This window comes from Hyla sarda, chromosome 5 (assembly GCF_029499605.1).
Source record: "Hyla sarda isolate aHylSar1 chromosome 5, aHylSar1.hap1, whole genome shotgun sequence".
In the NCBI taxonomy this organism is placed as follows: domain Eukaryota; kingdom Metazoa; phylum Chordata; class Amphibia; order Anura; family Hylidae; genus Hyla; species Hyla sarda.
Window position 1 is genome coordinate 282,730,981 of NC_079193.1, and position 24,227 is coordinate 282,755,207.

Here is a 24,227-nt window from a genome sequence, read left to right on the forward strand (position 1 = left end):
CGGAAAGTTAAACAGATTTGTAAATTACTTCTATTAAAAAATCTTAATCCTTCCAATAGTTATTAGCTTCTGAAGTTGAGTTTTTGTTTTCTGTCTAACTGCTCTCTGATGACTCACGTCCCGGGAGCTGTGCAGTTCCTATGGGGATATTCTCCCATCATGCACAGCTCCCGGGATGTGACATCATCATTGAGCAGTTAGACAGAAAACTTCAGAAGCTAATAACTACTGGAAGGATTAAGATTTTTTAAATAGACGTAATTTACAAATCTGTTTAACTTTCCGGAGCCAGTTGATATATAAAAACAAGTTTTGGCCTGGAATACCCCTTTAACCCCTTAAGGACTCGGGACGTAAATGTACGTCCTGGTGAGGTGGTACTTAACGCACCAGGACGTACATTTACGTCCCGTGCATAACCGCGGGCATCGGAGTGATGCCCGTGTCATGCGCGGCTGATCCCGGCTGCTGATCGCAGCCAGGGACCCGCCGGCAATGGCCGACGCCCGTGATCTCGCGGGCGTCCGCCATTAACCCCTCAGGTGCCGGGATCAATACAGATCACGGCATCTGCGGCAGTGCGCGATTTGAATGAATGATCGGATCGCCCGCAGCGCTGCTGCGAGGATCCGATCATTCATAACGCTGCACGGAGGTCCCCTCTCCTTCCTCCGTCCGGCTCCTGGCGTCTTCTGCTCTGGTCTGTGATCGAGCAGACCAGAGCAGAAGATCACCGAAAACACTGATCTGTTCTATGTCCTATACATAGAACAGATCAGTATTAGCAATCATGGTATTGCTATGAATAGTCCCCTATGGGGACTATTCAGGTGTAAAAAAAAAAAAGGTAAAAAATGTCAAAGTAAAAAAAAGTGAAAAATCCCCTCCCCAATAAAAAAAGTAAAACGTCAGTTTTTTCCTATTTTACCCCCAAAAAGCGTAATTTTTTTTTTTATAGACATATTTGGTATCGTCGCGTGCGTAAATGTCCGAACTATTAAAATAAAATGTTAATGATCCCCTACGGTGAACTGCGTGAACGAAAAAAAAAAAAAGTCCAAAATTCCTACTTTTTTAATACATTTTATAAAAAAAAAATTATAAAAAATGTATTAAAAGTTTTTTATATGCAAATGTGGTATCAAAAAAAAGTACAGATCATGGCGCAAAAAATGAGCCCCCATACCGCCGCTTATACGGAAAAATAAAAAAGTTAGAGGTTATCAAAATAAAGCGATTATAAACGTACTAATTTGGTTAAAAAGTTTGTGATTTTTTTTAAGCGCAACAATAATATAAAAGTATGTAATAATGGGTATCATTTTAATCGTATTGACCCTCAGAATAAAGAACACGTCATTTTTACCATAAATTGTACGGCGTGAAAACGAAACCTTCCAAAATTAGCAAAATTGCGTTTTTCGTTTTAATTTCCCCACAAAAATAGTGTTTTTTGGTTGCGCCATACATTTTATGATATAATGAGTGATGTCATTACAAAGGACAACTGGTCGCGCAAAAAACAAGCCTTCATACTAGTCTGCGGATGAAAATATAAAAGAGTTATGATTTTTAGAAGGCGAGGAGGAAAAAATGAAAACGTAGTCCTTAAGGCCAAAATGGTCTGAGTCCTTAAGGGGTTAATGTCTCACTTAAATATTTTGTTTAAAATCATTAGCGATAGACACAGAAACATGTTATTTTTCTAATCTGATTATTTTTTGATTGTCATTTCGTATTTATTTTTTAATTGCAAAAAAGAAAGGGAACACCAAGATAACACATCCTAGATCTGAATGAATGTCCCAGAAGTGTTCAATCGGATTCAGGTCTGGGGAACGGGCAGGCCAGTCCATAGCATCGATGCCTTCCTCTTGCAGGAACTGCTGACACACTCAAGCCACATGAGGTCTAGCATTGTCTTGCATTAGGAGGAACCCAGGGCAAACGGTACCTCGGTATCTCGGTACCTAACGGCAGTCAGGCTACATCTGGCAAGCACATGCAGCCTCCAAAAGAAATGCCACCCAAAACCATTACTGACCCCTCGCCAAACCGGTCATGCTGGAGGATGTTGCAGGCAGCAGAACGTTCTCCACGGTGTCTCCAGATTCTGTCACATCTGTCACATGTGCTCAGTGTGAACCTGCTTTCATCTGTGAAGACCAGAGGGCACCAGTGGCACATTTAGCAATCTTTGTGTTCTCTGGCAAATGCCAAACGACCTGCACGGTGTTGGGCTGTAAGAACAACCCCCACTTGTGGACGTCAGGCCCTCATACAACCCTCCGTGAGTCTGTTTCTGACTGTTTGAGTGGACACATGCACATTTGTGGCCTGCAGAAGATCAATTTGCAGTGCTCTGGCAGTGCTCCTCCAGCTCCTTGCACAAATGCGGAGGTAGCGGTCCTGCTGCTGGGTTGTTGGCCTCCACCACGTCTCCTGATGTACTGGCCATTCTCCTGGTAGCACCTCCATGCTCTGGACACTACGCTGACAGACACAGCAAACCTTCCTGCCACAGCTCACATTGATGTGCCATCCTGGATGAGCTGCACTACCTGAGCCACTTGTGTGGGTTGTAGACTCTGTCTCATGCTACCACTAGAGTGAAAGCATGGCCAGCATTAAAAAGTGACCAAATCATCAGCCAGGAAGCATAGGAACTGAGAAGTGGTCTGTGGTCACCACCTGCAGAACCACTCCTTTATTTGGGGTCTTGCTAATTGCCTATAATTTCCACGTGTTATCTGTTCCATTTGCACAACAGCATGTGAAATTGACTGTCAATCAGTGTTGCTTCCTGAGTGGACAGTGTGATTTCACAGAAGTGTGATAGATTTGGAGTTACATTGTGTTGTTTAAGTGTTCCCTTTATTTTTTGAGCAGTGTATATTAATATGGGGGCAGCCAATCTGCCCTCATAAAAGTGATATGCTTTACAGCAAGCCCCATGGACATAGACAGAATGAACATCTCCAGACCCTATTCTTGTGTGAGAAAGATTTCTAAGCATGCTATGTGACCTGTGCAAGGGTCATTCTAGAAGGCAGGAGAGGCTGAGCTGCTATTGCCTTATCTACATACTGGTGTCATCTTTCACTGTAATGCTGTACAAATGATTTAGCAGCAGCCTCCTTTTTATATTCAAAGAAATGCTCAGCTTCAGGATTATTTAATAACACAGATATAACATTTGGTGATACATTTTCAAATTTTTAATTTTGTTAACCTTAAATGTCTTATATAAAAACAATTTAAACAATAGGTAATTTTACAATGATACATTCCCTAAAATTACACATAATATTATTTGAGGGACAACAGCCTGAAAGATTTTTTTTTCACACTATAATGGATAAATGTGACCCTCTATTTGCTGGATAAAATGCAGAGCCTGCAGTGCTGTTATGTCTGTAAAAATAAAAAAAATAAAAATAAAAAACCTGGTGATAGTGTGTATTAATTTAGTTTGACATACCTTCAAATTCAATGAAAGATTCTGATCTGAGAGGATGCTTAAGTAGGTCTTAAAAACTTCATTAAAAGCCAGGTGGTTTGTATCAAAAGAAACAGATGACTCAATCTGAAAAGATAAAAAATACAATAGCACATGATTACACTGCTCAAAAAATAAAGGGAACATTAAGATAACACATCCTAGATCTGAATGAATGAACTAATCATATGAAATACTTTCGTCTTTACATAGTTGAATGTGCTGACAACAGAATCACACAAAAATTATCAATGGAAATCAAATTTATCAACCCATGGAGGTCTGGATATGGAGTCACACTCAAAATAAAAGTGGAAAACCACAATACAGTCTGATCCAACTCTGAGATAACGTCCTTAAAACAAGTCAATATGAGGTTCAGTAGTGTGTGTGTGACCTCCACGTGCCCATATGACCTCCCTACAACGCCTGGGCATGCTCCTGATGTGGTGGTGGATGGTCTTCTGAGGGATGTCCTCCCAGACCTGGATTAAAGCAGCCACCAACTCCTGGACAGTCTGTGGTGCAACGTGGCAGTGGTGGATGGAGGGAGACAGGGACGTGCACAGACATTTTGGAGGGCAGGGGATCAAGTAAAAAAAGAGGGCACTTTTCATAATTTAAAAAACGTCTGCAAGACTTAATGGGCAGATGTGCTGCGGCCCAGGGATACAGTGGACTCCCGCCGGGCATCCTCAACATTCCTATGCCCATAAAAGTTGGTGTTTTTGTAAAATCGAGTCAAGAACAGTTTCTATGAAGGTCTGCCATGTGTATATACACTTTGGCTGTGCTGTCAGTCTTATTTACAGAAAACATGTGACAGCTGCCCTATAATATACTGTATTATAGAGGAGATTTATCAAACCTGTGCAGAGAAAGAGCAGTGCAGTCACCTATAGCAACCAATCAGATCGTTTTGCAGAAGGCTTTTCCTCTGCAAAGGTTTTAATAAATCTCTTCCTATATGCCCCGGTCTGACCTCTATATGACAGAACCAATCACCAATCACCCAATCACCCAGCACCAATCACCCATCACCCAGGACCAATCACCCAGCACCCATCCCCCATCACCCATCACCCAGCACCAATCACCCAGCACCAATCACCCAGCACCAATCACCCAGCACCAATCACCCAGCACCAATCACCCAGCACCAATCACCCAGCACCCATCACCAATCACCCAGCACCCATCACCAATAACCCAGCACCCATCACCAATCACCCAGCACCCATCACCAATCACCCAGCACCCATCCCCAATCACCCAGCACCAATCACCCAGCACCAATCACCCAGCACCAATCACCCAGCACCAATCACCCATCCCCCAGCACCCATCACCCATCCCCAATAACCCAGCACCCACCATATGCAGGAATCTCCACACAGCTCTGGTTCTTACACTGAAGAGATGGACACCACACTAATATATACTTACATTCTACAATATACAAGAGTTGGCAAAAAAAAAGAATGATAAATATAGAAAGACGGCCAGGCATAGCACAGCATACAGGATGGAGGCAGGGAAGCTCCGCCTCCATTGGGCACAAGACTGACTTCGCATACTAGCAATGTGGGGCAATACCTAGAAAGCGGGAAGACCAATTTTTGTATACATGCACTGTAACCTAGTGTATTGGGTTTACTGCGAGTAAACAGCCTGTCAGTTTCCCTTTAATTATAGACCGTACCCCCTTTATTCCCTATATACTGTGCCACCATTCATCTATTAATTCCCTATATACTGTGCCACCATTAATGAACTATATGAACTATATACTGTGCCACCATTCATCTATTAATTCCCTATATACTGTGCCACCATGAATGAACTATATACTGTGCCACCATTCATCTATTAATTCCCTATATACTGCGCCACCATTAATGAACTATATACTGTGCCACCATTAATGAACTATATACTGTGCCACCATTAATGAACTATATACTGTGCCACCATTTATCTATTAATTCCCTATATACTGTGCCACCATTAATGAATTATATACTGTGCCACCATTAATGAACTATATACTGTGCCACCATTCATCTATTAATTCCCTATATACTGTGCCCCCATTAATGAATTATATACTGTGCCACCATTCATCTATTAATTCCCTATATACTGTGCCACCATTCATCTATTAATTCCCTATATACTGTGCCACCATTAATGAGATATATACTGTGCCACTATTATTTAACTATTCTGTGCCACCACTAAGGCTGCGTTCACACGTGCGTATTTTCTGCTGCAGATTTGCTTTAGCAGATTTCTCTTCCCATTGTCAATGAGAAGCAAAATCTGCAGCAAAAATAGGCACATGTGAACGCACCCTAAGGATCTATACACAGTGCCAGCATACATAAAAATATAATGTTCCAATATAATGAAATATATACTGTGCTTCCATAAATTCCCTATATACTGTGCTTACATTCCTCCAATAATTCCCTAATAATGTGCTTCATACAATACATACAAGCACATAACATAAAGGCACAAACAGTACATAGGTAATATACACACATACAGTACATAGGTAATATACACACATACAAAGAGACACTGAACCATACATACAGGTACAAATATACATTAAGAAACATAAATACACAGACACACATATAACATGGAATATATACTAAAAGATATAGCCAATAAGCACATCATACATACAGGTACACACATACAATCACTCACAGATATATACACACATACAGAGATTCACTTGCTCATATATATATATATATTATATATATATTATATATACACACACACACACACACACACACACACACACACACATACACACACACATACATACACATACATCCATACATATATACACATACACATATACACATACATACATACACACATACACATACATACACACATAAACACACACACACACACACATATACATACACACACATACACACATACATACAGACATACAAAGATTCACTTGCTCACATATATAGGCATATACATAGAGACACACACACACACATATGTATACATACACACACATACATATATACACACAAACACACACACATACATACATACACACATATACATACACATATATACACATATATACATACACACATACATACACACATATACATACACACATACATACACACATACATACACACATATACATACACACATACATACACACATACATTCATACACACACACATATATACATACACACATATATATACATACACACACACTGACATACAATCACTCACATATATTTACAGTTACTTACAGTAAGGCCCCAGCCATCCCTCTCTGCACATACATAGAGATAGACACACACACAAACACACCTATATATACACACACATATATATACATACACACACACTGACATACAATCAGTCACATATATACATATACACACACTGACATACAATCAGTCACATATATTTACAGTTACTTACAGTAAGGGCTGCATAGACTGGAGTATGTGTCCGGACATGCTGTGGGCGGGGCTTCTCTCTGCCTCCTCTGCTCCTGTCTGCTCCGTGTGGAGAGAAGCTTAGATATGGCAGATAATGACAGGGTAAGTGGCGCCCCCTTGCTGCAGGGAGGGCACAGCACCCTCCATTCAACCACATACAACTCCCCAGCAACGGATCCTTTTTACTTCACCTGTCACCCTGAGTCTGTAACTTCTTTTGTGAGGGCACCAGAGGGGCAGGTGAGGAAAAGGGCAGGGGCTCCAGCCCCCTTTTACCCCTATGTGTGCACGTCCCTGGAGGGAGACATGATGTCCCAGATGTGCTCAATTGGATTCAGATCTGGGGAATGGACGGGCCAGTCAATAGCATCAATGCCTTCCTCTTGCAGGAACTGCTGACACACTCCAGCCACATGAGGTCTAGCATTGTCTTTCATTAGGATGAACCAAGAGCCAACCGCACCAGCATATGGTCTCACAAGGGGTCTGAGGATCTCATCTCGGTACCTAATGGCAGTCAGGCTACCTCTGGTAAGCACATGGAGAGCTGTGCGACCCCCCCAAAGAAATGCCACTCCACACCATTACTGACCCACCGCCAAACCGGTCATGCTGGAGGATTTTGCAGGCAGCAGAACATTCTCCACAGCATTTCCAGACTCTGTCACGTCTGTCACATGTGCTCAGTGTGAACCTGCTTTCATCTGTAAAGAGCACAGGGCGCCAGTGGCGAATTTGCCAATCTTGGCGTTTTCTGGCAAATGCCAAACGTCCTGCACCTGTGGATGTCGGGCCCTCATACAACCCTCCTGGAGTCTGTTTCTGACCGTTTGAGTGGACACATGCACATTTGTGGCCGGCTGGAGGTAATTTTGCAGGGCTCTGGCAGTGCTCCTCCTTGCACAAATGCGGAGGTAGCGGTCATGCTGCTGGGTTGTTGACCTCCTACGGCGTCCTCCACTGTCCTCCTGATGTACTGGCTTGTCTCCTGTTAGGGCCTCCATGCTCTGGACATTACGCTGACAGACACAGCAAACCATCTTGCCACAGCTCGCATTGATGTGCCATCTTTGATGAGCTTCACTACCTGAGCCACTTGTGCGGGTTGTAGACTCCGTCTCATGCTACCACTAGAGTGAAAGCACCACCAGCATTAAAAAATGACCAAAACCTCAGCCAGGAAGCATAGGAACTGAGAAGTGGTCTGTGGTCACCACCTGCAGAACGATTCCTTTATTGGAGGGTGTCTTGATAATTGCGTATAATTTCCACATGTTGTCTGTTCCATTTGCACAACAGCATGTGAAATTGATTGTAAAATCAGTGTTGCTTCCTGAGTGGACAGTGTGATTTCACAGAAGTGTGAATGACTTGGAGTTACATTGTGTCGTTTAAGTGTTGTTTAAGGACCCAGCCTATTTTCACCTTAAGAACGCAGCCCTTTTTTGCAAATCTGACCACTGTCATTTTAAGCATTAATAACTCTGGGATGCTTTTACTTTTCAATCTGATTACGAGAATGTTTTTTCGTGACATATTCTACTTCATGTTAGTGGTAAATTTTTGTTGATACTTGCATAATTTCTTGGTGAGAAATTTGAAAATCTTTACACATTTTTTTTTTACTTTGAAACACTCTGCTTATAAGGAAAATGGACATCCCAAATAAAGTATATATTGATTCACATATACAACATGTCTACTTTATATTTTTATCATAAAGTTGACATGTTTTTACTTTTGGACGACATCAGAAAGCTTCAAAGTTCAGAAGCAATTTTCCAATTTTTCACAAAATTTTCAAAATCTCAGTTTTTCAGGGACCAGTTCAGTTTTGAAGTGGATTTCATATTAGAAATACCCCACAAATGACCCCATTATAAAAACTGCACCCCTCAAAGTATTCAAAATGACATTCAGTAAGTGTGTTAACCCTTTAGGTGCTTCACAGGAATAGCAGCAAAGTGAAGGAGCAAATCTTCATTTTTTTACACTTGCATGTTCTTGGTTTTTGGGGGGCATGTCGCATTAAGAAAGCCCCTATGGTGCCAGAACAGCAAAAAAAAAAACCACATGGCATACCATTTCGGAAACTACAAACCTCAAGGAACATAAGAAAGGGAACAGTGAGCCTTAACACCCCCCACAGGTGTTAGACTTTCCTTAAATTTGGATGTGTAAAGGGAAAAAAAAAAAATTTTCACAAAAAAAAAAGGTTCCCCCACAAATTTTACATTTTTACATGGGTTAATAGGAGAAAATGCCCCCCAAAATTTGTAACCCCATTTCTTCTGAGTATGGAAATACCCCATGTGTTGATGTCAAGTGCTTTGCTGGCGAACTACAATGCTCAGAAGAGAAGGAGCGCCATCAATCTTTTGGAGAAAGAATTTGGTTGGAATAGAAGTTGGGGGGCCATGTGCGTTTACAAAGCCCCCCGTGGTGCCAAACAGTGGACCCCCCCACATGTGACCCCATTTTGGAAACTACACCCCTGACAGTATTTATTAAGGGGTGCAGTGAGCATTTACACCCCACTGGCGTCTGACAGGTCTTTGGAACAATTGGCTAAGCAAATGAAAAATTAAATTTTTCATTTTCACGGACAGCTGATCCAGAAATCTGTCAGACACCTGTGGGGCGTAAATGCTCACTGTACCCTTTAATATATTACGTAAGGTGTGTAGTTTCCAAAATGGGGTCACATGTGGGGGGGGGGGTCCATTGTTCTGGCACTATGGGGGCTTTGTAAACACACATGGCCTTCAATTCTGGAAACATTTTCTGTCTAAAAGCCCAATGGCGCTCTTTCTCTTCTGAGCATTGTAGTTCACCTGCAGAGCACTTTACATCCACATATGGAGTATGTTCTTACTCATAAGAAATGGGGTTACAAATTTTGAGGGGCTTTTTTTCCTATTTTCCCAAGTGAAAATGAAAAATTTAGGGTAACACCAGCATTTTAGTTAACATTTTTTTTTTTTTTTTCATTTTCCCATCCAACTTTAACGAAAATTTGTCATACACCTGCTGGGTGTTAAGGCTCACTATACCACTTGTTACATTGCGTGAGGGGTTTAGTTTCCAAAATGGGGTCACACGTGGGTATTTATTTTTTTGCGTTTGTGTCAGAAACGCTGTAAAATCAGCCACCCCTGTGCAAATCACCAATTTAGGCCTCAAATGTGCGCTCTCATTCCTGAGCCTTGTTGTGCGTCCCCAGAGCATTTTCCGCCCACATATGGGGTATTTTCGTATTCAGGAGAAATTGTGTTACAAATTTTGGGGGACTTTTTTTTCCTTTTACCTCTTCGTGATTTGTGATGGGAATCCTGGTTTGTAATCACTGGCTGAGTGATATCAGTGGGATATTAAAGGGGTACTCTGGTGAAAACCTTTTTCTTTTAAATCAACTGGTGGCAGAAAGTTAAACATATTTGTAAATTACTTCTATTATAAAATCTTAATCCTTCCAGTACTTATTAGCTGCTGAATGCTACAGAGGAAATTCCTTTCTTTTTGGAACACTGATGACATCACGAGCACAGTGCTCTCTGCTGACATCTCTGTCCATTTTAGCAACCGTGCATAGCAGATGAATGCTAAGGGCAGCATGGTGGCTCAGTGGTTAGCACTGCTGCCTTGCAGTGCTGGGGACTTGGGTTCAAAGGACAATAAGAAATAAAGCGTTATTATTATTATAATAACGTCAGCAGAGAGAACTGTGCTCGTGATGTCATCAGAGAGCATTCCAAAAAGAAAAGAATTTCCTCTGTAGTATTCAGCAGCTAATAAGTACAGGAAGGATTAAGACTTTTTAATAGAAGTAATTTACAAATATGCTTAACTTTCTGCCACCAGTTGATTTTAAAGAAAAAAGGTTTTCACCGGAGTACCCCTTTAACCCTTAGCTGTACGCATTTCAGGATAAGAATCCTTTCCTCGGCAGCTTCAAATGGATTTAAAAGTAAGCTTACTTTTAAATCCATTTGAAGCTGCTGAGGAAAGGATTCTTATCCTGAAACGCGTACAGCTAAGGGTAAATATATTACTGATATCACTCAGCCTCTGATTACAAATCAGGATTCCTGCCACAAACCATGAGGAGGTCACCCTCCCAAACCTGCACAGCAGGTATTACCAGAGAACTGGATGGGGAAATCACTTGTCACTGCACAGACCCCGTACCATACCGGACACCACAAGCCCTAGAGACATCATTGTCTAGGCTCACATCGCAAGCAGGAATTCACCCCTGCACTGCGCATCACTAGAACTTATACAGAGAACTGCGCTGCGGACGTACACCAGAGCTCCATGCACGGGATAATATCTGCTGGCTCATCTGCTTGGTCCGAGCGTATCCAATGAACTATAAAACATTGGCTTAAACAGCCCAAACTACAAAAGGGTAAGAGGTGTCCTACACCTAACCTCTCTTTATTCACAAAATCCTGTTGACAAAGATTATTACTTTTCATTTGATACCAAAGTTTGGCAGACTATAGGACACAGCAGACCAAGAAGCATATACATTTTTGCATTAAGTATATCTCAAGCTATACATTGAAAGTGATATAGTTATACTAAACTATTACATTTTATTATTTATATCTTACAGTATATAAGATTAATACTTTTATGTAATACACAGGCTGTTGTGGGACATAAGTATTTGTCTAACATGGCTATTTTATTGTCTCTGTTATTATTATCTCTCTGACTACTTTTCAATTTGACATTTAACCCCTTAGGGCAGTGATTCTTAACCTTGTTGGAGGTACTGAACCCCACCAGTTTCATATGCGCATTCACTGAACCCTCTTAATTGGAAAAATAAAATATGATTTTTTCAAATTCAAAACACGGGAGGTATATTTTTAAGTATATATTTATATATTGGTGCACAAAATGAACAAACCATTAAGAACAAAGAACAAAACCATGAAAACATGATTTTCACACAAAAACTAAAACATAATAAATATTTACCACAAATCAGTGTGACTTCTGCTGTTGTCTTTCAGACACCAGTTCAGAAATGTGCGGCTTTACCTTGGCAAGTGCCACTCTCATGTCATTAGGCAGGCAGTGTTCCCCCCACATTAGGCAGGCAGTGTTCCTCCACATTAGGCAGGCAGTGTTCCTCCACATTATGTAGGCCAGTGGTCTTCAACCTGCGGACCTCCAGATGTTGCAAAACTACAACTCCCAGCTGGGAGTTGTAGTTTTGCAACATCTGGAGGTCCACAGGTTGAAGACAACTGATGTAGGCAGTGTTCCCCCACAGACATACAGCCTCCAGCCATATACAGTGTATGGCTAGAGGCTGTATGCTTGAGTACTGCCCACTTCAGTGCTCCGACCACCGCTTCGGCTATAGCAGTAGGTCTCAAGACCGGAGGTCGCAGCACCGAAGATGATGTGCCGCTGGTCACTTACCAAGCTGGCCAGCGCGTGTCTTCCTCCTTCTCTAAGTGATGGGGGGGGGGGGGGGATTGCCCCGTCGCTACAGGAGGGGCAAACCCCGGCTCTGCTCGGGGCCAATTACTTGGTTTGCCTGTCCTGTTGCGACCTCCCCCACCGAACCCCTGGGGTTTGATCAAACCCAGGTTAAGAACCACTGACTTAGGGACAATGGATGTAAATGTACACTATGATGTGCTGGTACTTCGTGCACCAGGATGTACTGTACATTTACATCCTGTACCTGACCCAAGCACCGGAGCAGCTGCTAAAGCGCTGATGTCCACCATTAACCCCTCAGATGCCGTGATCTATACAGATCACAGCATCTGCAGCAGTGTGGCTACTGTAATGGATGATCTGATCGCCCGCGGCATCACCATAGGGCGTACTGGGGTCCCCTCACCTGCCTCCGCCGCTCTCCCGAGATCTTCTGCTCTGATCTGCCTTCTAGCCTTCCAGCCGACCAGAACAGAAGATCGCCCATAATACTAATCAGTGCTATGCATATGCATAGTCCAAAATTGCTGCTTTTTTGGTCACATGATATTCACAAAATTTTTTATAAAAAGTGGTCAAAAAGTCACATATACACAAAAGTGATGGCAAAAAAAATAGCCTTTAATAATATTGATCCACTGAATTAAAAAAAACATGTAATTTTTAACGTAAAGTGTACAACGTGAAAACTAAATCCTATAAAAAAAAAAGTGGTTTCATTAAAATTTCCCCACACAATTTTTTTTTAGGTTTACCGTACATTTTATGGTAGAATGAGAGGAGTCATTACAAAGTACAATTGGTCTCGCAAAAAACAAGCCTGCCATATGGGTCTGTGGAAGGAAATATAAAAGAGTTATGTATTTTAGAAGGCAAGGAGGAAACAACCAAAACACAAAAATTAAATTGGCCTGGTACTTAACCCCTTAAGGACCAAACCCATTTTAACCTTAAAGGAAAATGGTCAGATATTTTCTCCCGCACTATCCACAGGTACTGATGGATAGTGCGGGAGACGCTGATTAAAACGAGCCGTACCTTGGTCGGATCCACCCGGCTGTTCTCCCGCAATTGTAGTTTAACTGGCACGGGCGAGGCTTCTGTGCTTAACTGGCACCGACATCAGTGCCGCTTATGAATATTCATCCCGCTCCCTCCAGCTCTCCCTCTCTTTGCCGCTCCTAATTGGAGGGAGGGGGTATGTATATTCATAAGCGGCGCTGACGTCAGTGCCAGTTAAGCGCAGAAGCCCCGCCCGTGCCAGTTACGAGGCGGGGGAACGGCCGAGTGGATCCGACCAAGGTAGGGCTCGTTTTAATCAGCGTCTCCCCCAATATCCAGCAGTACCTGTGGATAGTGAAGGAGAAAATATCTTACAGTTTTCCTTTAAAGGGTAGCTCCCACCATCCTATTTTTTTTCTTTTGCTAGCCCGTTTGCGCCCCCCGCGCCGCTACGGCACTAGCCCGTTCCCTCCTCCCCCAAACCCCGTTCCCTCATTACACTTGCAGTTACTGCAGAGTCCGGCAGCGGGCGTGCAGGGACAGCGGCGGCAACGAGGCTGCGGCAGCGATGTGCGGGAGGAGTGGCCTCCCAGCCAGTGGCCGGGGAGCCAATGCGCTCGCTCCTGCCTGACTGATTGACAGGCATGGAGCGAGTGAAGCCTAACTAAAAAAGGACTGATTGCCACTCCAAAATCAGTCCTTTTTCAGTAGCCGGTTTTTAAATGTAAATTAAACCTTTTTAATGATAAAAAAAAAATTAAAATAAAAGTATATTAGAGATATGTTGTAGTACATAAGTACTACAACATATGAAAAAAAATAAAGTTGGTGACAGTGCCCATTTAAGGACCAGGCCAATTTTATTTTTGCGTTTTTGTTTTTTCCTCCTCGCCTACTAAAATCCATAACTCTTATATTTCCATCTATAGACCCATATAAAAGGGCTTGTTTTCTGCATGACCAATTGTACTTTGTAATGAAACCACTCGTTTTACCGTAAAATGTACGGCAAACTAAAAAAAAATTTTTTAAGGGACGAAATTTTGCACATTTTGGAGGGTTTTGTTTGCACGCTGTACACTTTACGGTAAAAATGACGTGTTTTTTATTCTGTGGGTCAATACGATTAAAATGATACCCATGGCTACCGCTTTAAAAACAAAAAAAATTAAACTTTTTGTACAAAATCAGTACCGGTAATCTAAAATTGCCCACGCAGCGATACCAAATATGTTTATTAAAAAAATTAAACTTTTTGGGGGTAAAATGGGAAAAACGGACAATTAAAATTTTTATTGTGGGAGGGGATTTTTCACTTTTTTTTTATTTATTTATTTATTTTTTTACACTTTTTAGGTCCCCATAGGGGACTATCTATAGTAATCATTTGATTGCTAATACTGTTCAGTGCTATGCATAGGACATAGCACCGATCAGTATTATCAATGATCTTCTGCTCAGACCAGAGCAGAAGACCCCGGGAGACAGCCGGAGACAGGTGAGGGAACCTCCGGCTGCCATGCTGGATGATCGGATGGCCACGGCAGCGCTGCAGGCGATCCGATCATCCATTTAAAGTACCGTATTGCCGCAGATGCCGTGATCTGTGTTGATCACAGTAAATGAGGGGTTAATGGAGGACATCCGCGCGATCACGGATGTCTGCCATTACCGGCGGGTCCCAGGCTGCTGCTAGCAGCCAGAACCTGCTGTGTATTACGCGAGCACCGTTCTGATGCTCGCGGTCATAAACAGGACGTAAATGTACTTCCTGGTGCGCGAAGTACCACCAAACCAGGACGTACATTAACGTCCGTGGTCGTTAAGGGGTTAAAGGAGTACTCTGCTGCTCAGCGTCTGGAACAAACTGTACGAGCACTGGAGCCGGCGCTGGGAGCTCATGACGTCATAGCCCCGCCCCAACATGTTAATTGTTTTTTTAGTTAGGGGCTAATAAAGACTGGATAGCCCCATAGACATGACAACAGTCCAGGCTACACCTCGTGCTGGGAGAGAACAAATTTAATGCACACTTCTGGCTTGTTCTTATGATCTCTACAACATATCAAAAGTTTTTTTTTATTATGACAATGTCCATTTAAAATTGGTAACATAATAAAGTATAGGGAAGAAATTAGATGCAATTAATTAGTCAAATGTAAAAAAATATGGTCGAACTGTAAAACAATATTACAAAAAAAAAATATAGTAACACGATAGATACATTTACTACAATAATCCAGGCAATAGTGAAGTTGCAGGACAACCATTGTAATTTTGTAATATTGCATTTTGAGACCAAAACTATATGGGAAAACTTGTGATTGGTTCTAAAGTCTTAAATGTCAAACCAGAAATGGTTTCAATTAGTTACAAATAACTTATAGATATATACATAGACAACAAGTTCTTCTTCTTCTTGGTCCTGTATACAAGAAAAACAAAAAATAAAACTGCAGTGCAAATCTGCACTGTGATGTAAGGAGGAGCTACTTGACAGCCAATCTGTGCATGTGCTAGTATTACAGATGCTTTAACAGTGAAATGCATATGCTTACTGGTCTAATTGTTTGTCCATTCACATGTGAATGTCATATCTAGTCTGCCTGTGGCATTGTATGCTGAGCAAGGTTTTAAGTTAAAATGGTGCAGAAAAAAACATGTTGAAATTAATGTAACTTGAGAAACCACTGTACTTACATAAAAAGCATTATAAAGGGCGCCACAAAAATCCAACAGCTCAATTACTAACGGCAAACAAAGATTCAGGAAATACTAGGGTGATCAATACCTGTAGTACTTTGGCAAGTAACGTTAGCACTGCCATTTTGTTCTCTGGAGAAGAATCTGTGGCCCACCAGCTCTCCAGTTTCATCCAATTTTTAAGCACAGCATTCACCAATCGTGTACCTTGCTGTTTCTGAACCGATCGCTGTCTAAAGCTTTGATCAAGCATTCCATTTAAGACAGAGCTCACCTTTACAGGAAAAAACAAACATAAAAAATATTCATCAAATATTTCCAGTGGACTAAGGAATAAAAAAGTAAGAAATATGACAACTATAATGTCGAACATGCTATACTTTGATTACGATGTGTAACTTTAATTACAATTGCTAACTATTACTCCATTGCTTGGATTTTCTTAAACTGAATGAAATTTCTTAGACTAATAACAAAAAAGTCAAATATCTTATGGAATAATTTACCAGTGTGTAGATCTGATACTTTTGTTTACTAAAATATTTGTCCATACCATTTAAAGTGAATAAATAGAAAAATTAAACAATATAAGGAGTAACATATCAATATTGTATGCCAGACATCAAAAAGCTGAAAATGTTTGTGCAAGGCAGTTTTTGGCACAAAAATGTGCAAATTATTTTGGTAAACCACCACACTACTATAGTGATAAGTGAGCTGAGCTTCGCCGGAGGGATATGGCCTCTCATGCCCTGGAAGGTTTATCATAACTTCCACTATAAATTGGTGTAATTTATGTCTAAAACCTATTTCAGCTCAAAGCTGGTGTAGATTTCTAAGCCTGGCACACAGGCACATGAGGTACAACAACTATATTAAGAAGCTTTGGCCACTTAAGTGTAATAAAAAAATAAAAAGATTATTTTATTAAGGCTAGTATCTCAAATGCCAGTCTTGAAGTGCATCTGTAAGCAGTATAGTGGTAGAAAAACTACCCTCAGTAGCCCTCAATAGCCAACATAGGACATTAAAATGGGGTGTCAGTCGTGCAAAGTACATGACCAAGAACACAGCCATGTATACGTTTCCCTGTGACTATTTAGGGCTGTCAGCAGATTTACTACCACAAAAATGTTAATAGATGCACTTTAATAAATGGCACCAAGGTTAATTTAGTATCAATAAAAAAAAAAAAGAATTTATATTATATTATATTACTGTATGTATTGTGTGATCTATCCAGACACTAGTAATCTTCTATCACTATGGTTACCATTTTGGGGTTTTCCGTAGAGGACCTGAGCAGATATGGCACAACAGTGTCCAAGTTCTTCAACAGTTCACTGTTAATAGTTTCAGAAAACAAATTGTAGAAATACTCTCCATGAGAGAAATTGATAAAGTTTCTCTGAGAACTTCCAGGCAATGACACTGTTAAAACCACTGTGTTCAGCAACAGGCTTACAAGTTCTTCACACTAAAAACAAAATACAATTTAAATTTAGTAGAGCAAACTCTTAAACTGATTTTTTTATATCAGTTTGAGAGACAACCCAATTTAAGGTTTTTAAAGACAACCTACTTTTCTGATTCAATTTATCTTTCTTTGCAGTGGCCGCAATCGAATATTCAAAATAGGTCAAACTATAATATGTGGGCAGCTCGGGTCCGTTATATCAAGAGCTGTGTGTCTCCACTCTGGTTCATAAAAGGGAGCTCTGAGGCTGCAGAATTTATACAGCAGGGATCAAGGGCAGAATCGATACACATAACCAAACAGTACATACAGTATTTGCTCTTTTGCAGAGAAAAAGAAAAAAGATAGACATGAATAACCTAAAATTTTAACCACATTTTACTGCTGCAAACTGCGGTCGATTTTTAAGTTTTAAAATATTTTGTTTGTCAACTTACATTCACCAAATGAGTTGTTCACACCCGTATTATCCATTCACACAGCAGAAAATCCACATTAGGGCACATGAAAATTCTGTCACGGAAATTCTAATTGGGTCTCCATGGAAGAATGAACATGAACAGAATGAATATCCTTTTGGCAAAATTCACTAAGATATGCATTGGAGTAAATGTAGACTGCACATATTGAAGCAGTCCTAGTGCTGACTGGTTCTGTCAGCACCTGCTGCACACCAAATGTCCACCGGGTGGATGTTCTGCCATGTGAATTGGCCCTTTGAAAAATTACTAGGAACATTTCCTCACTGAAATCCTCTTTCTGCTCCATGCCGAAATAAAGCAGAAATAAGGTAGAAATTAAGCAGAACTGGAGCTTATGTAGCATAAAATGTAGCAGAGTTGTAGTGGATTTCTAGCTCTATTGATTTCGATGGAATTTTGCGCTCAGATTCTGCAAAATGAACAGACATGTTAACTCTTATAGTAACGTCCAATACAGATCCGAAAATCACCAAGAGTGAAAAAAGTTGTGGAAATCCCATTATACTCAATAGGAATTTTAAGTTAAAATACATGTCACAATCAGGTGGACACTGCCTGAAATATTTTTACACAGATGAAAGACACTACATGTAAAAATTACATACCAGTAACGCAGACAAATCTCATTTTTACAAAGGTAGCAAGTATAGAGGAGGCAAGACCAAGCTTCTTGAGTTGCAGCATCGCTTGTCACTTTGTTCCCCCTTCCCTCCCTGTCTGGTACGATTGAAGTTCAGAGATCCTCTCTGTTAGGCCATGTTCACATTGCTGAAAGAGGGCAGAATGTCCACCTAGAAAATACGGGTGGACATTCCGCACAACTGAATGTTCGAGCAGACGTTAGAACCGATAGGATATGCACCGTCTTGGAAATTCAGCCGTGTGAACATAGCCTATTTTGACCTTAACCCCTCAAGGACCCGGGGTTTTTCTGTTTTTGCATTTTGGTTTTTTCCTCCTTACCTTTAAAAAATCATAACTCAATTTTGCACCTAATAATCCAAATGATGGCTTATTTTTTTTGCGCCACCAATTCTACTTTGTAATGACATCAGTCATTTTACCCAAAAATCTACAGCAAAATGGAAAAATCATTGTGAGAAAAAAACTGAAAAAGAAAACGCCATTTTGTAACTTTTCTGGGCTTCTGTTTCTACACAGTACATTTTTTGGTAAAAATGACACCACCTCATTATTCTGTAGGTCCATACGACTAAAATGATACCCTACTTATATAAGCTTGATTTTTTGTACTTCTGGAAAAAATCATAAGTACATGCAGGAAAATGTATACGTTTAAAATGGTCATTTTCTGACCCGTATAACTATTTTATTCTTCCGCGTATGGGGCGGTATGAGGGCCAATTTCTTGCGTCATGATCTGAAGTTTTTAGCTGTACCATTTTTGCATTGATAGGACTTATTGATCACTTTTTATTCATTTTTTCATGATATAAAAAGTTACCAAAAATGCACTATTTTGGACTTTGGAATTTTTTTGCGCATAAGCCATGCGGTTTAATTAACAATATATTTTTATAATTTGGACATTTCCGCACGTGGCAATACCACATATGTATTTTTATTTACAGTTTTTTTCTTTTTAAATGGGAAAAGGGGATAATTCAAACTTTTATTAAGGAAGGTGTTAAATGATCTTTATTCACTTTTTTTTCTACTTTTTTTGCAATGTTATAGCTCCCATAGGGACCTATAAACACTGATCAGTGGTTTCTCATAGGAATCTCAGGCACTGAGCAGTCATTCGGCGATCGGACAGCATGGAGGCAGGTAGGGACCCTACGGCTGTAATGTAAGCTGTTCGGGATTCTGCGATTTCGCCGCGGCGATCCCGAACGGCTCCCTGAGCTAACCGGCATTGTTTTACTTTCACTTTAGACTTTCACTTCAACTTTGAACGCCGCGTCTAAAGGGTTAAGAGCATGCAGCACCGCGATCAGTGCTGCGCGCTATTAGCCACGGGTCCCGGCAGTTTTTGCATGTAAATTTTTTCCTCATCGCCTTCTAAGAGCCTTAACTCTTTTATATTTCCATCCACAGACCTATGAGGGCTAGTTTTTAGCACAACCAATTATATTTTGTTACATCACAAATTTTTCCATAAAATTTAAAAACTAAAAATTATTATTTGTGTGGGGAAGTAGAAAAGAAAACCGCAGTTTTGCAAATTTTGGAGGGTTTTATTTTGACACTGTACACTTTATGGTAAAAATGACATGTTTAGTAAGTAATGTACGTTCTGGTTTTCTGGAAATGAACGCACCAGGCTGTACATTTACATCCTGTATATGACGCAAGCCAAAATTCCAAGAAGTCCAAAATTGCTGCTTTTTTGTCACATCACATTCCAAAATAAAATAAAAAGTTAATAAAATGTCACATATACGCAAAAGTGGAACAGATTAAGACTACAGATAACGGCACAAAAATGAGCCCTCATACAGACCTACATGTAAAAGAAATGAGAATGTTATAGGTGGTCAAAATAGGGCAATTTTTAAAAGCAGTACAATAATAGAAAAGTATCTAAACACAAGTATTTTAATTATAAATAAGAAAGAGGTTTGGGAGGCACTCACCAGTTCAGTGAAATTGCAATTCTTTATTTCTCGTGCATTAAAAAGCAGCTATACAGGAGGACGACGCCATGAGCTGCACCTCTCATTGTTACGAGATGTGCAGCTCGTGGCTCCCTCCTCCTGTATAGCTGCTTTTTAATTCAGGAGAAAAAGAATTGCTGTTTCACTGAACTGGTCAGTGCTTCCCGAACATCTTTCTTATTTATATTTTGATTTACTTACGTTCTTTTGTGGGATTTGAGCACCTCCATACTCTGATATCTTACCTGCCACACCAGTGCTTTCCTAAACGGACTTGCCGGTTTGTTACGCGCACTAGATTAGTTGTGCCAATACCTGTATCTACTACTCTGTATCACTTTAATTATATTGACCCACAGAAAAAAGAAAACAAAATTTTTACCAAAAAACGTACAGTGTGAAAAAAAATTTGCTAAATTGCTGTTTTCTTTTCAATTTCCCCACACGAATAATATATTTTTGGTTTTGCCATACATTTTTTGGTAAAATGAGTAATGTCATTACAAAGGACAATTGGACTTGCAAAAAAAAGCCCTCATATAGGTCTGTGGATGGAAATATAAAAGAGTTATGAGGAACAAACAAAAATGCAAATATAAAATTGCCCTAAAAGTGTCCTTAAGGGGTTAATATTGCCCTATTTTGACCACATATAACTTTCTCATTTTTACATTTATGGTGATGCATGAGGGCTTTTTTTTGTGCCATGATCTGTAGGTTTTTTTGGTACTACTTTCGTATATATTTGACTTTTTAATCACTTTTTATGAAAATTTCTTTGGAATGCAATATGACAAAAAAGCAGTAATTTTGCCAATTTAAGTTTTTATTGGGGGGAGGGGATATTTTAACTTTTTTAAACATTTATTTTAAACTTTTTATGTCCACATAGGGGACTATTAATAGCAATCATTAAATTGCTAATACTGTTCAGTGCTATGCATAGGAATGGATCATTGATCAGTGGGCAGAGGCCTCCATCCACTATCTTGGCTGATCTGATTGCCGAGATCGTGCCAGAGAGGTTACTGGCGGACATCAGTGCGATCACTGATGTCCACTATTACTGGAGGGTTCCTGGATGCTGATAGCAGCCGGGACCTTTCATGCATGAAGTTAATGTACGTCCTGGTGCGTTATGTCGCAGTCCATCAGGACGTACAGTGGGTCAAAAAAGTATTTAGTCAGCCACCAATTGTGCAAGTTCTCCCACTTGAAAATTACAGACCTCTCATCTTTTTATCATGGGTATACCTCAACTATGAGAGACATAATGAGAAAAAAAATCCATAATATCACATTGTCTGATTTTTAAAGAATTTATGTGCAAATTATGGTGGAAAATAAGTATTTGGTCACCTACAAACAAGCAAGATTTCTGGCTCTCATGGACCTGTAACAACTTCTTTAAGAGTCTCCTCTGTCCTTCACTCGTTACCTGTATTAATGGCACCTCTATGAACTTGTTATCAGTATAAAACCTCAACCTCAAACAGTCACACTCCAAACTCCACTATGTCCAACACCAAAGAGCTGTCGAAGGACACCTGAAACAAAATTGTAGACCTGCACCAGGCTGGGAAGACTGAATCTGCAATAGGCAAGAAGCTTGGTGTGAAGAAATCAACCGTGGGAGCAATAATTAGAGAATGGAAGACATGCAAGACCACTGTTAATCTCCCTCAACCTGGGTCTCCACGCAAGATCTCACCCCATGGTGTCAAAATGATCACAAGAACGGTGAGAAAAAAATCCCAAAACCACACAGGGGACCTAGTGAATGACCTGCAGAGAGCTGGGACCAAAGTAACAAAGGCTTCCATCAGTAACACACTACGCCACCATGGACTCAAATCATGCAGTGCCCCGGCTGTGTCCCCCTGCTTAAAAGAGTACTCCAGAATAGGAAAATTGTACTCCATACTGCCAGCAGTAAAAAAACAAAGAGGTATATACCTTCCTTCGCTCCCCCGATGCCTCCGGTAACCCACTCCGGTCTCCGCCGCGATCCTCTTCCTGGTTGCCTGTGGTCGGCAAGTCATACTGCACTCAGCCAATCACCGGCCGCAGCAAAGTCTCGACCCGGCCGGCGATAGGTTACGCGGCAGTGTGACATTTTTGGCCCCGGAAGCAGGTGCCGGGGAGGAAAACGTCATACTGCCACTCAGCCTATCGCCGGCTGAGTCGGGACTTTGCTGCACCGGTGATTGGCTGACCGCAGTATGACTCGCCGACCACCGGCAACCAGGAAGAGGATTGCAGCGGAGACTGGAGCAGGTTACCGGAGGCACCGGGGGAGCCAAGGAAGGTATGTACCTCTTAATTTTTTTTACTGCTGGCAGTATGGAGTACAATTTTCCTATTCTGGAGTACTCATTTAAGCCAGTACATGTCCGGGCCCGTCTGAAGTTTGCTAGAGAGCACTTGGATGATACAGAAGAGGATTGGGAGAATATCATATGGTCAAATGAAACCAAAGAAGAACTTTGTGGTAAAAACTAAACTCGTCGTGTTTGGAGGAGAAAGAATGCTGAGTTGTATCCAAAGAACACAATACCTACAGTGAAGCATGGGGGTGGAAACATCATTCTTTTGGCTGTTTTTTTTTTAGCTAAGGGACCAGGAAGACTGATCAGTGTAAAGGAAAGAATAAATGGGGCAATGTATTGTCTTGTATGTATTGCCTTCCATCAGCAAGGGCACTGAAGATGAAAAGTGGCTGGGTCTTTCAGCAGGACAATGATCCCAAACACACCACCCGAGCAATGAAGGAATGGCTTCGTAAGAAGCATTTAAAGGTCCTGGAGCAAGCTAGCCAGTCTCCAGATCTTAACCCCATAGAAAACCTTTGGAGGGAGTTTAAAGTCTGTGTTGCCCAGCGACAGCCCCAAAACATCACTGCTCTAGAGGAGATCTGCATGGAGGAATGGGCGAAAATACCAGCAACAGTGTGTGAAAATCTTGTGAAGACTTAATGTCAACAAAGGGTATATAACAAAGTATTGAGATCAACTTTTGTTAATGACCAAATGCTTACTTTCCACCATAATTTGCAAATAAATTCTTAAAAAAAAAAAATCAGACTGTGATTTTATGGATTTTTTTTTCTCATTATGTCTCTCATAGTTGAGGTATACCTATGATGAAAATTACAGGCTTATCTCATCTTTTTAAGTGGGAGAACTTGTACAATTGGTGGCTGACTAAATACTTTTTAGGAGCTTATCTTAGATTTTTATACATGGTGGGCACCACTTTTGGAAAAGTGACCACTGCTCAGATCATAGTGCACACACACAAAGCTCTCAGATAATAATCAATTATTTTTTAGATCCCAGTTTATTATATTCATCTGGTTGCTGTAAAGCAAATCCCTTAACTGCTGTTCTACAGCCCCTATGACCAGCCAGGAAAGGTCCTGTGAGTACGCCCTGCATCCCGTTCCCCGCCGCTAGCTGGTTGGGGACCGGACCGG

At 40.8% G+C, this 24,227-nt stretch overlaps 1 protein-coding gene across 3 annotated transcripts in view; it reads right to left on the reverse strand.

Moving 5' to 3' along the window:
• The window catches only part of PRKDC (protein kinase, DNA-activated, catalytic subunit), a 631,631-nt gene that overhangs the window by 291,529 nt on the left and 315,875 nt on the right, over positions 1-24,227 (reverse strand). For all 3 annotated transcript variants that reach the window (XM_056521838.1, XM_056521836.1, XM_056521839.1), the window contains 3 exons: positions 17,446-17,649; positions 16,261-16,446; positions 3,482-3,586 (listed from right to left, as the gene is read on the reverse strand). In XM_056521838.1, the coding sequence (XP_056377813.1) occupies positions 3,482-3,586; positions 16,261-16,446; positions 17,446-17,649 (495 nt within the window). The remainder of the gene's footprint in view (positions 1-3,481; positions 3,587-16,260; positions 16,447-17,445; positions 17,650-24,227) is intronic.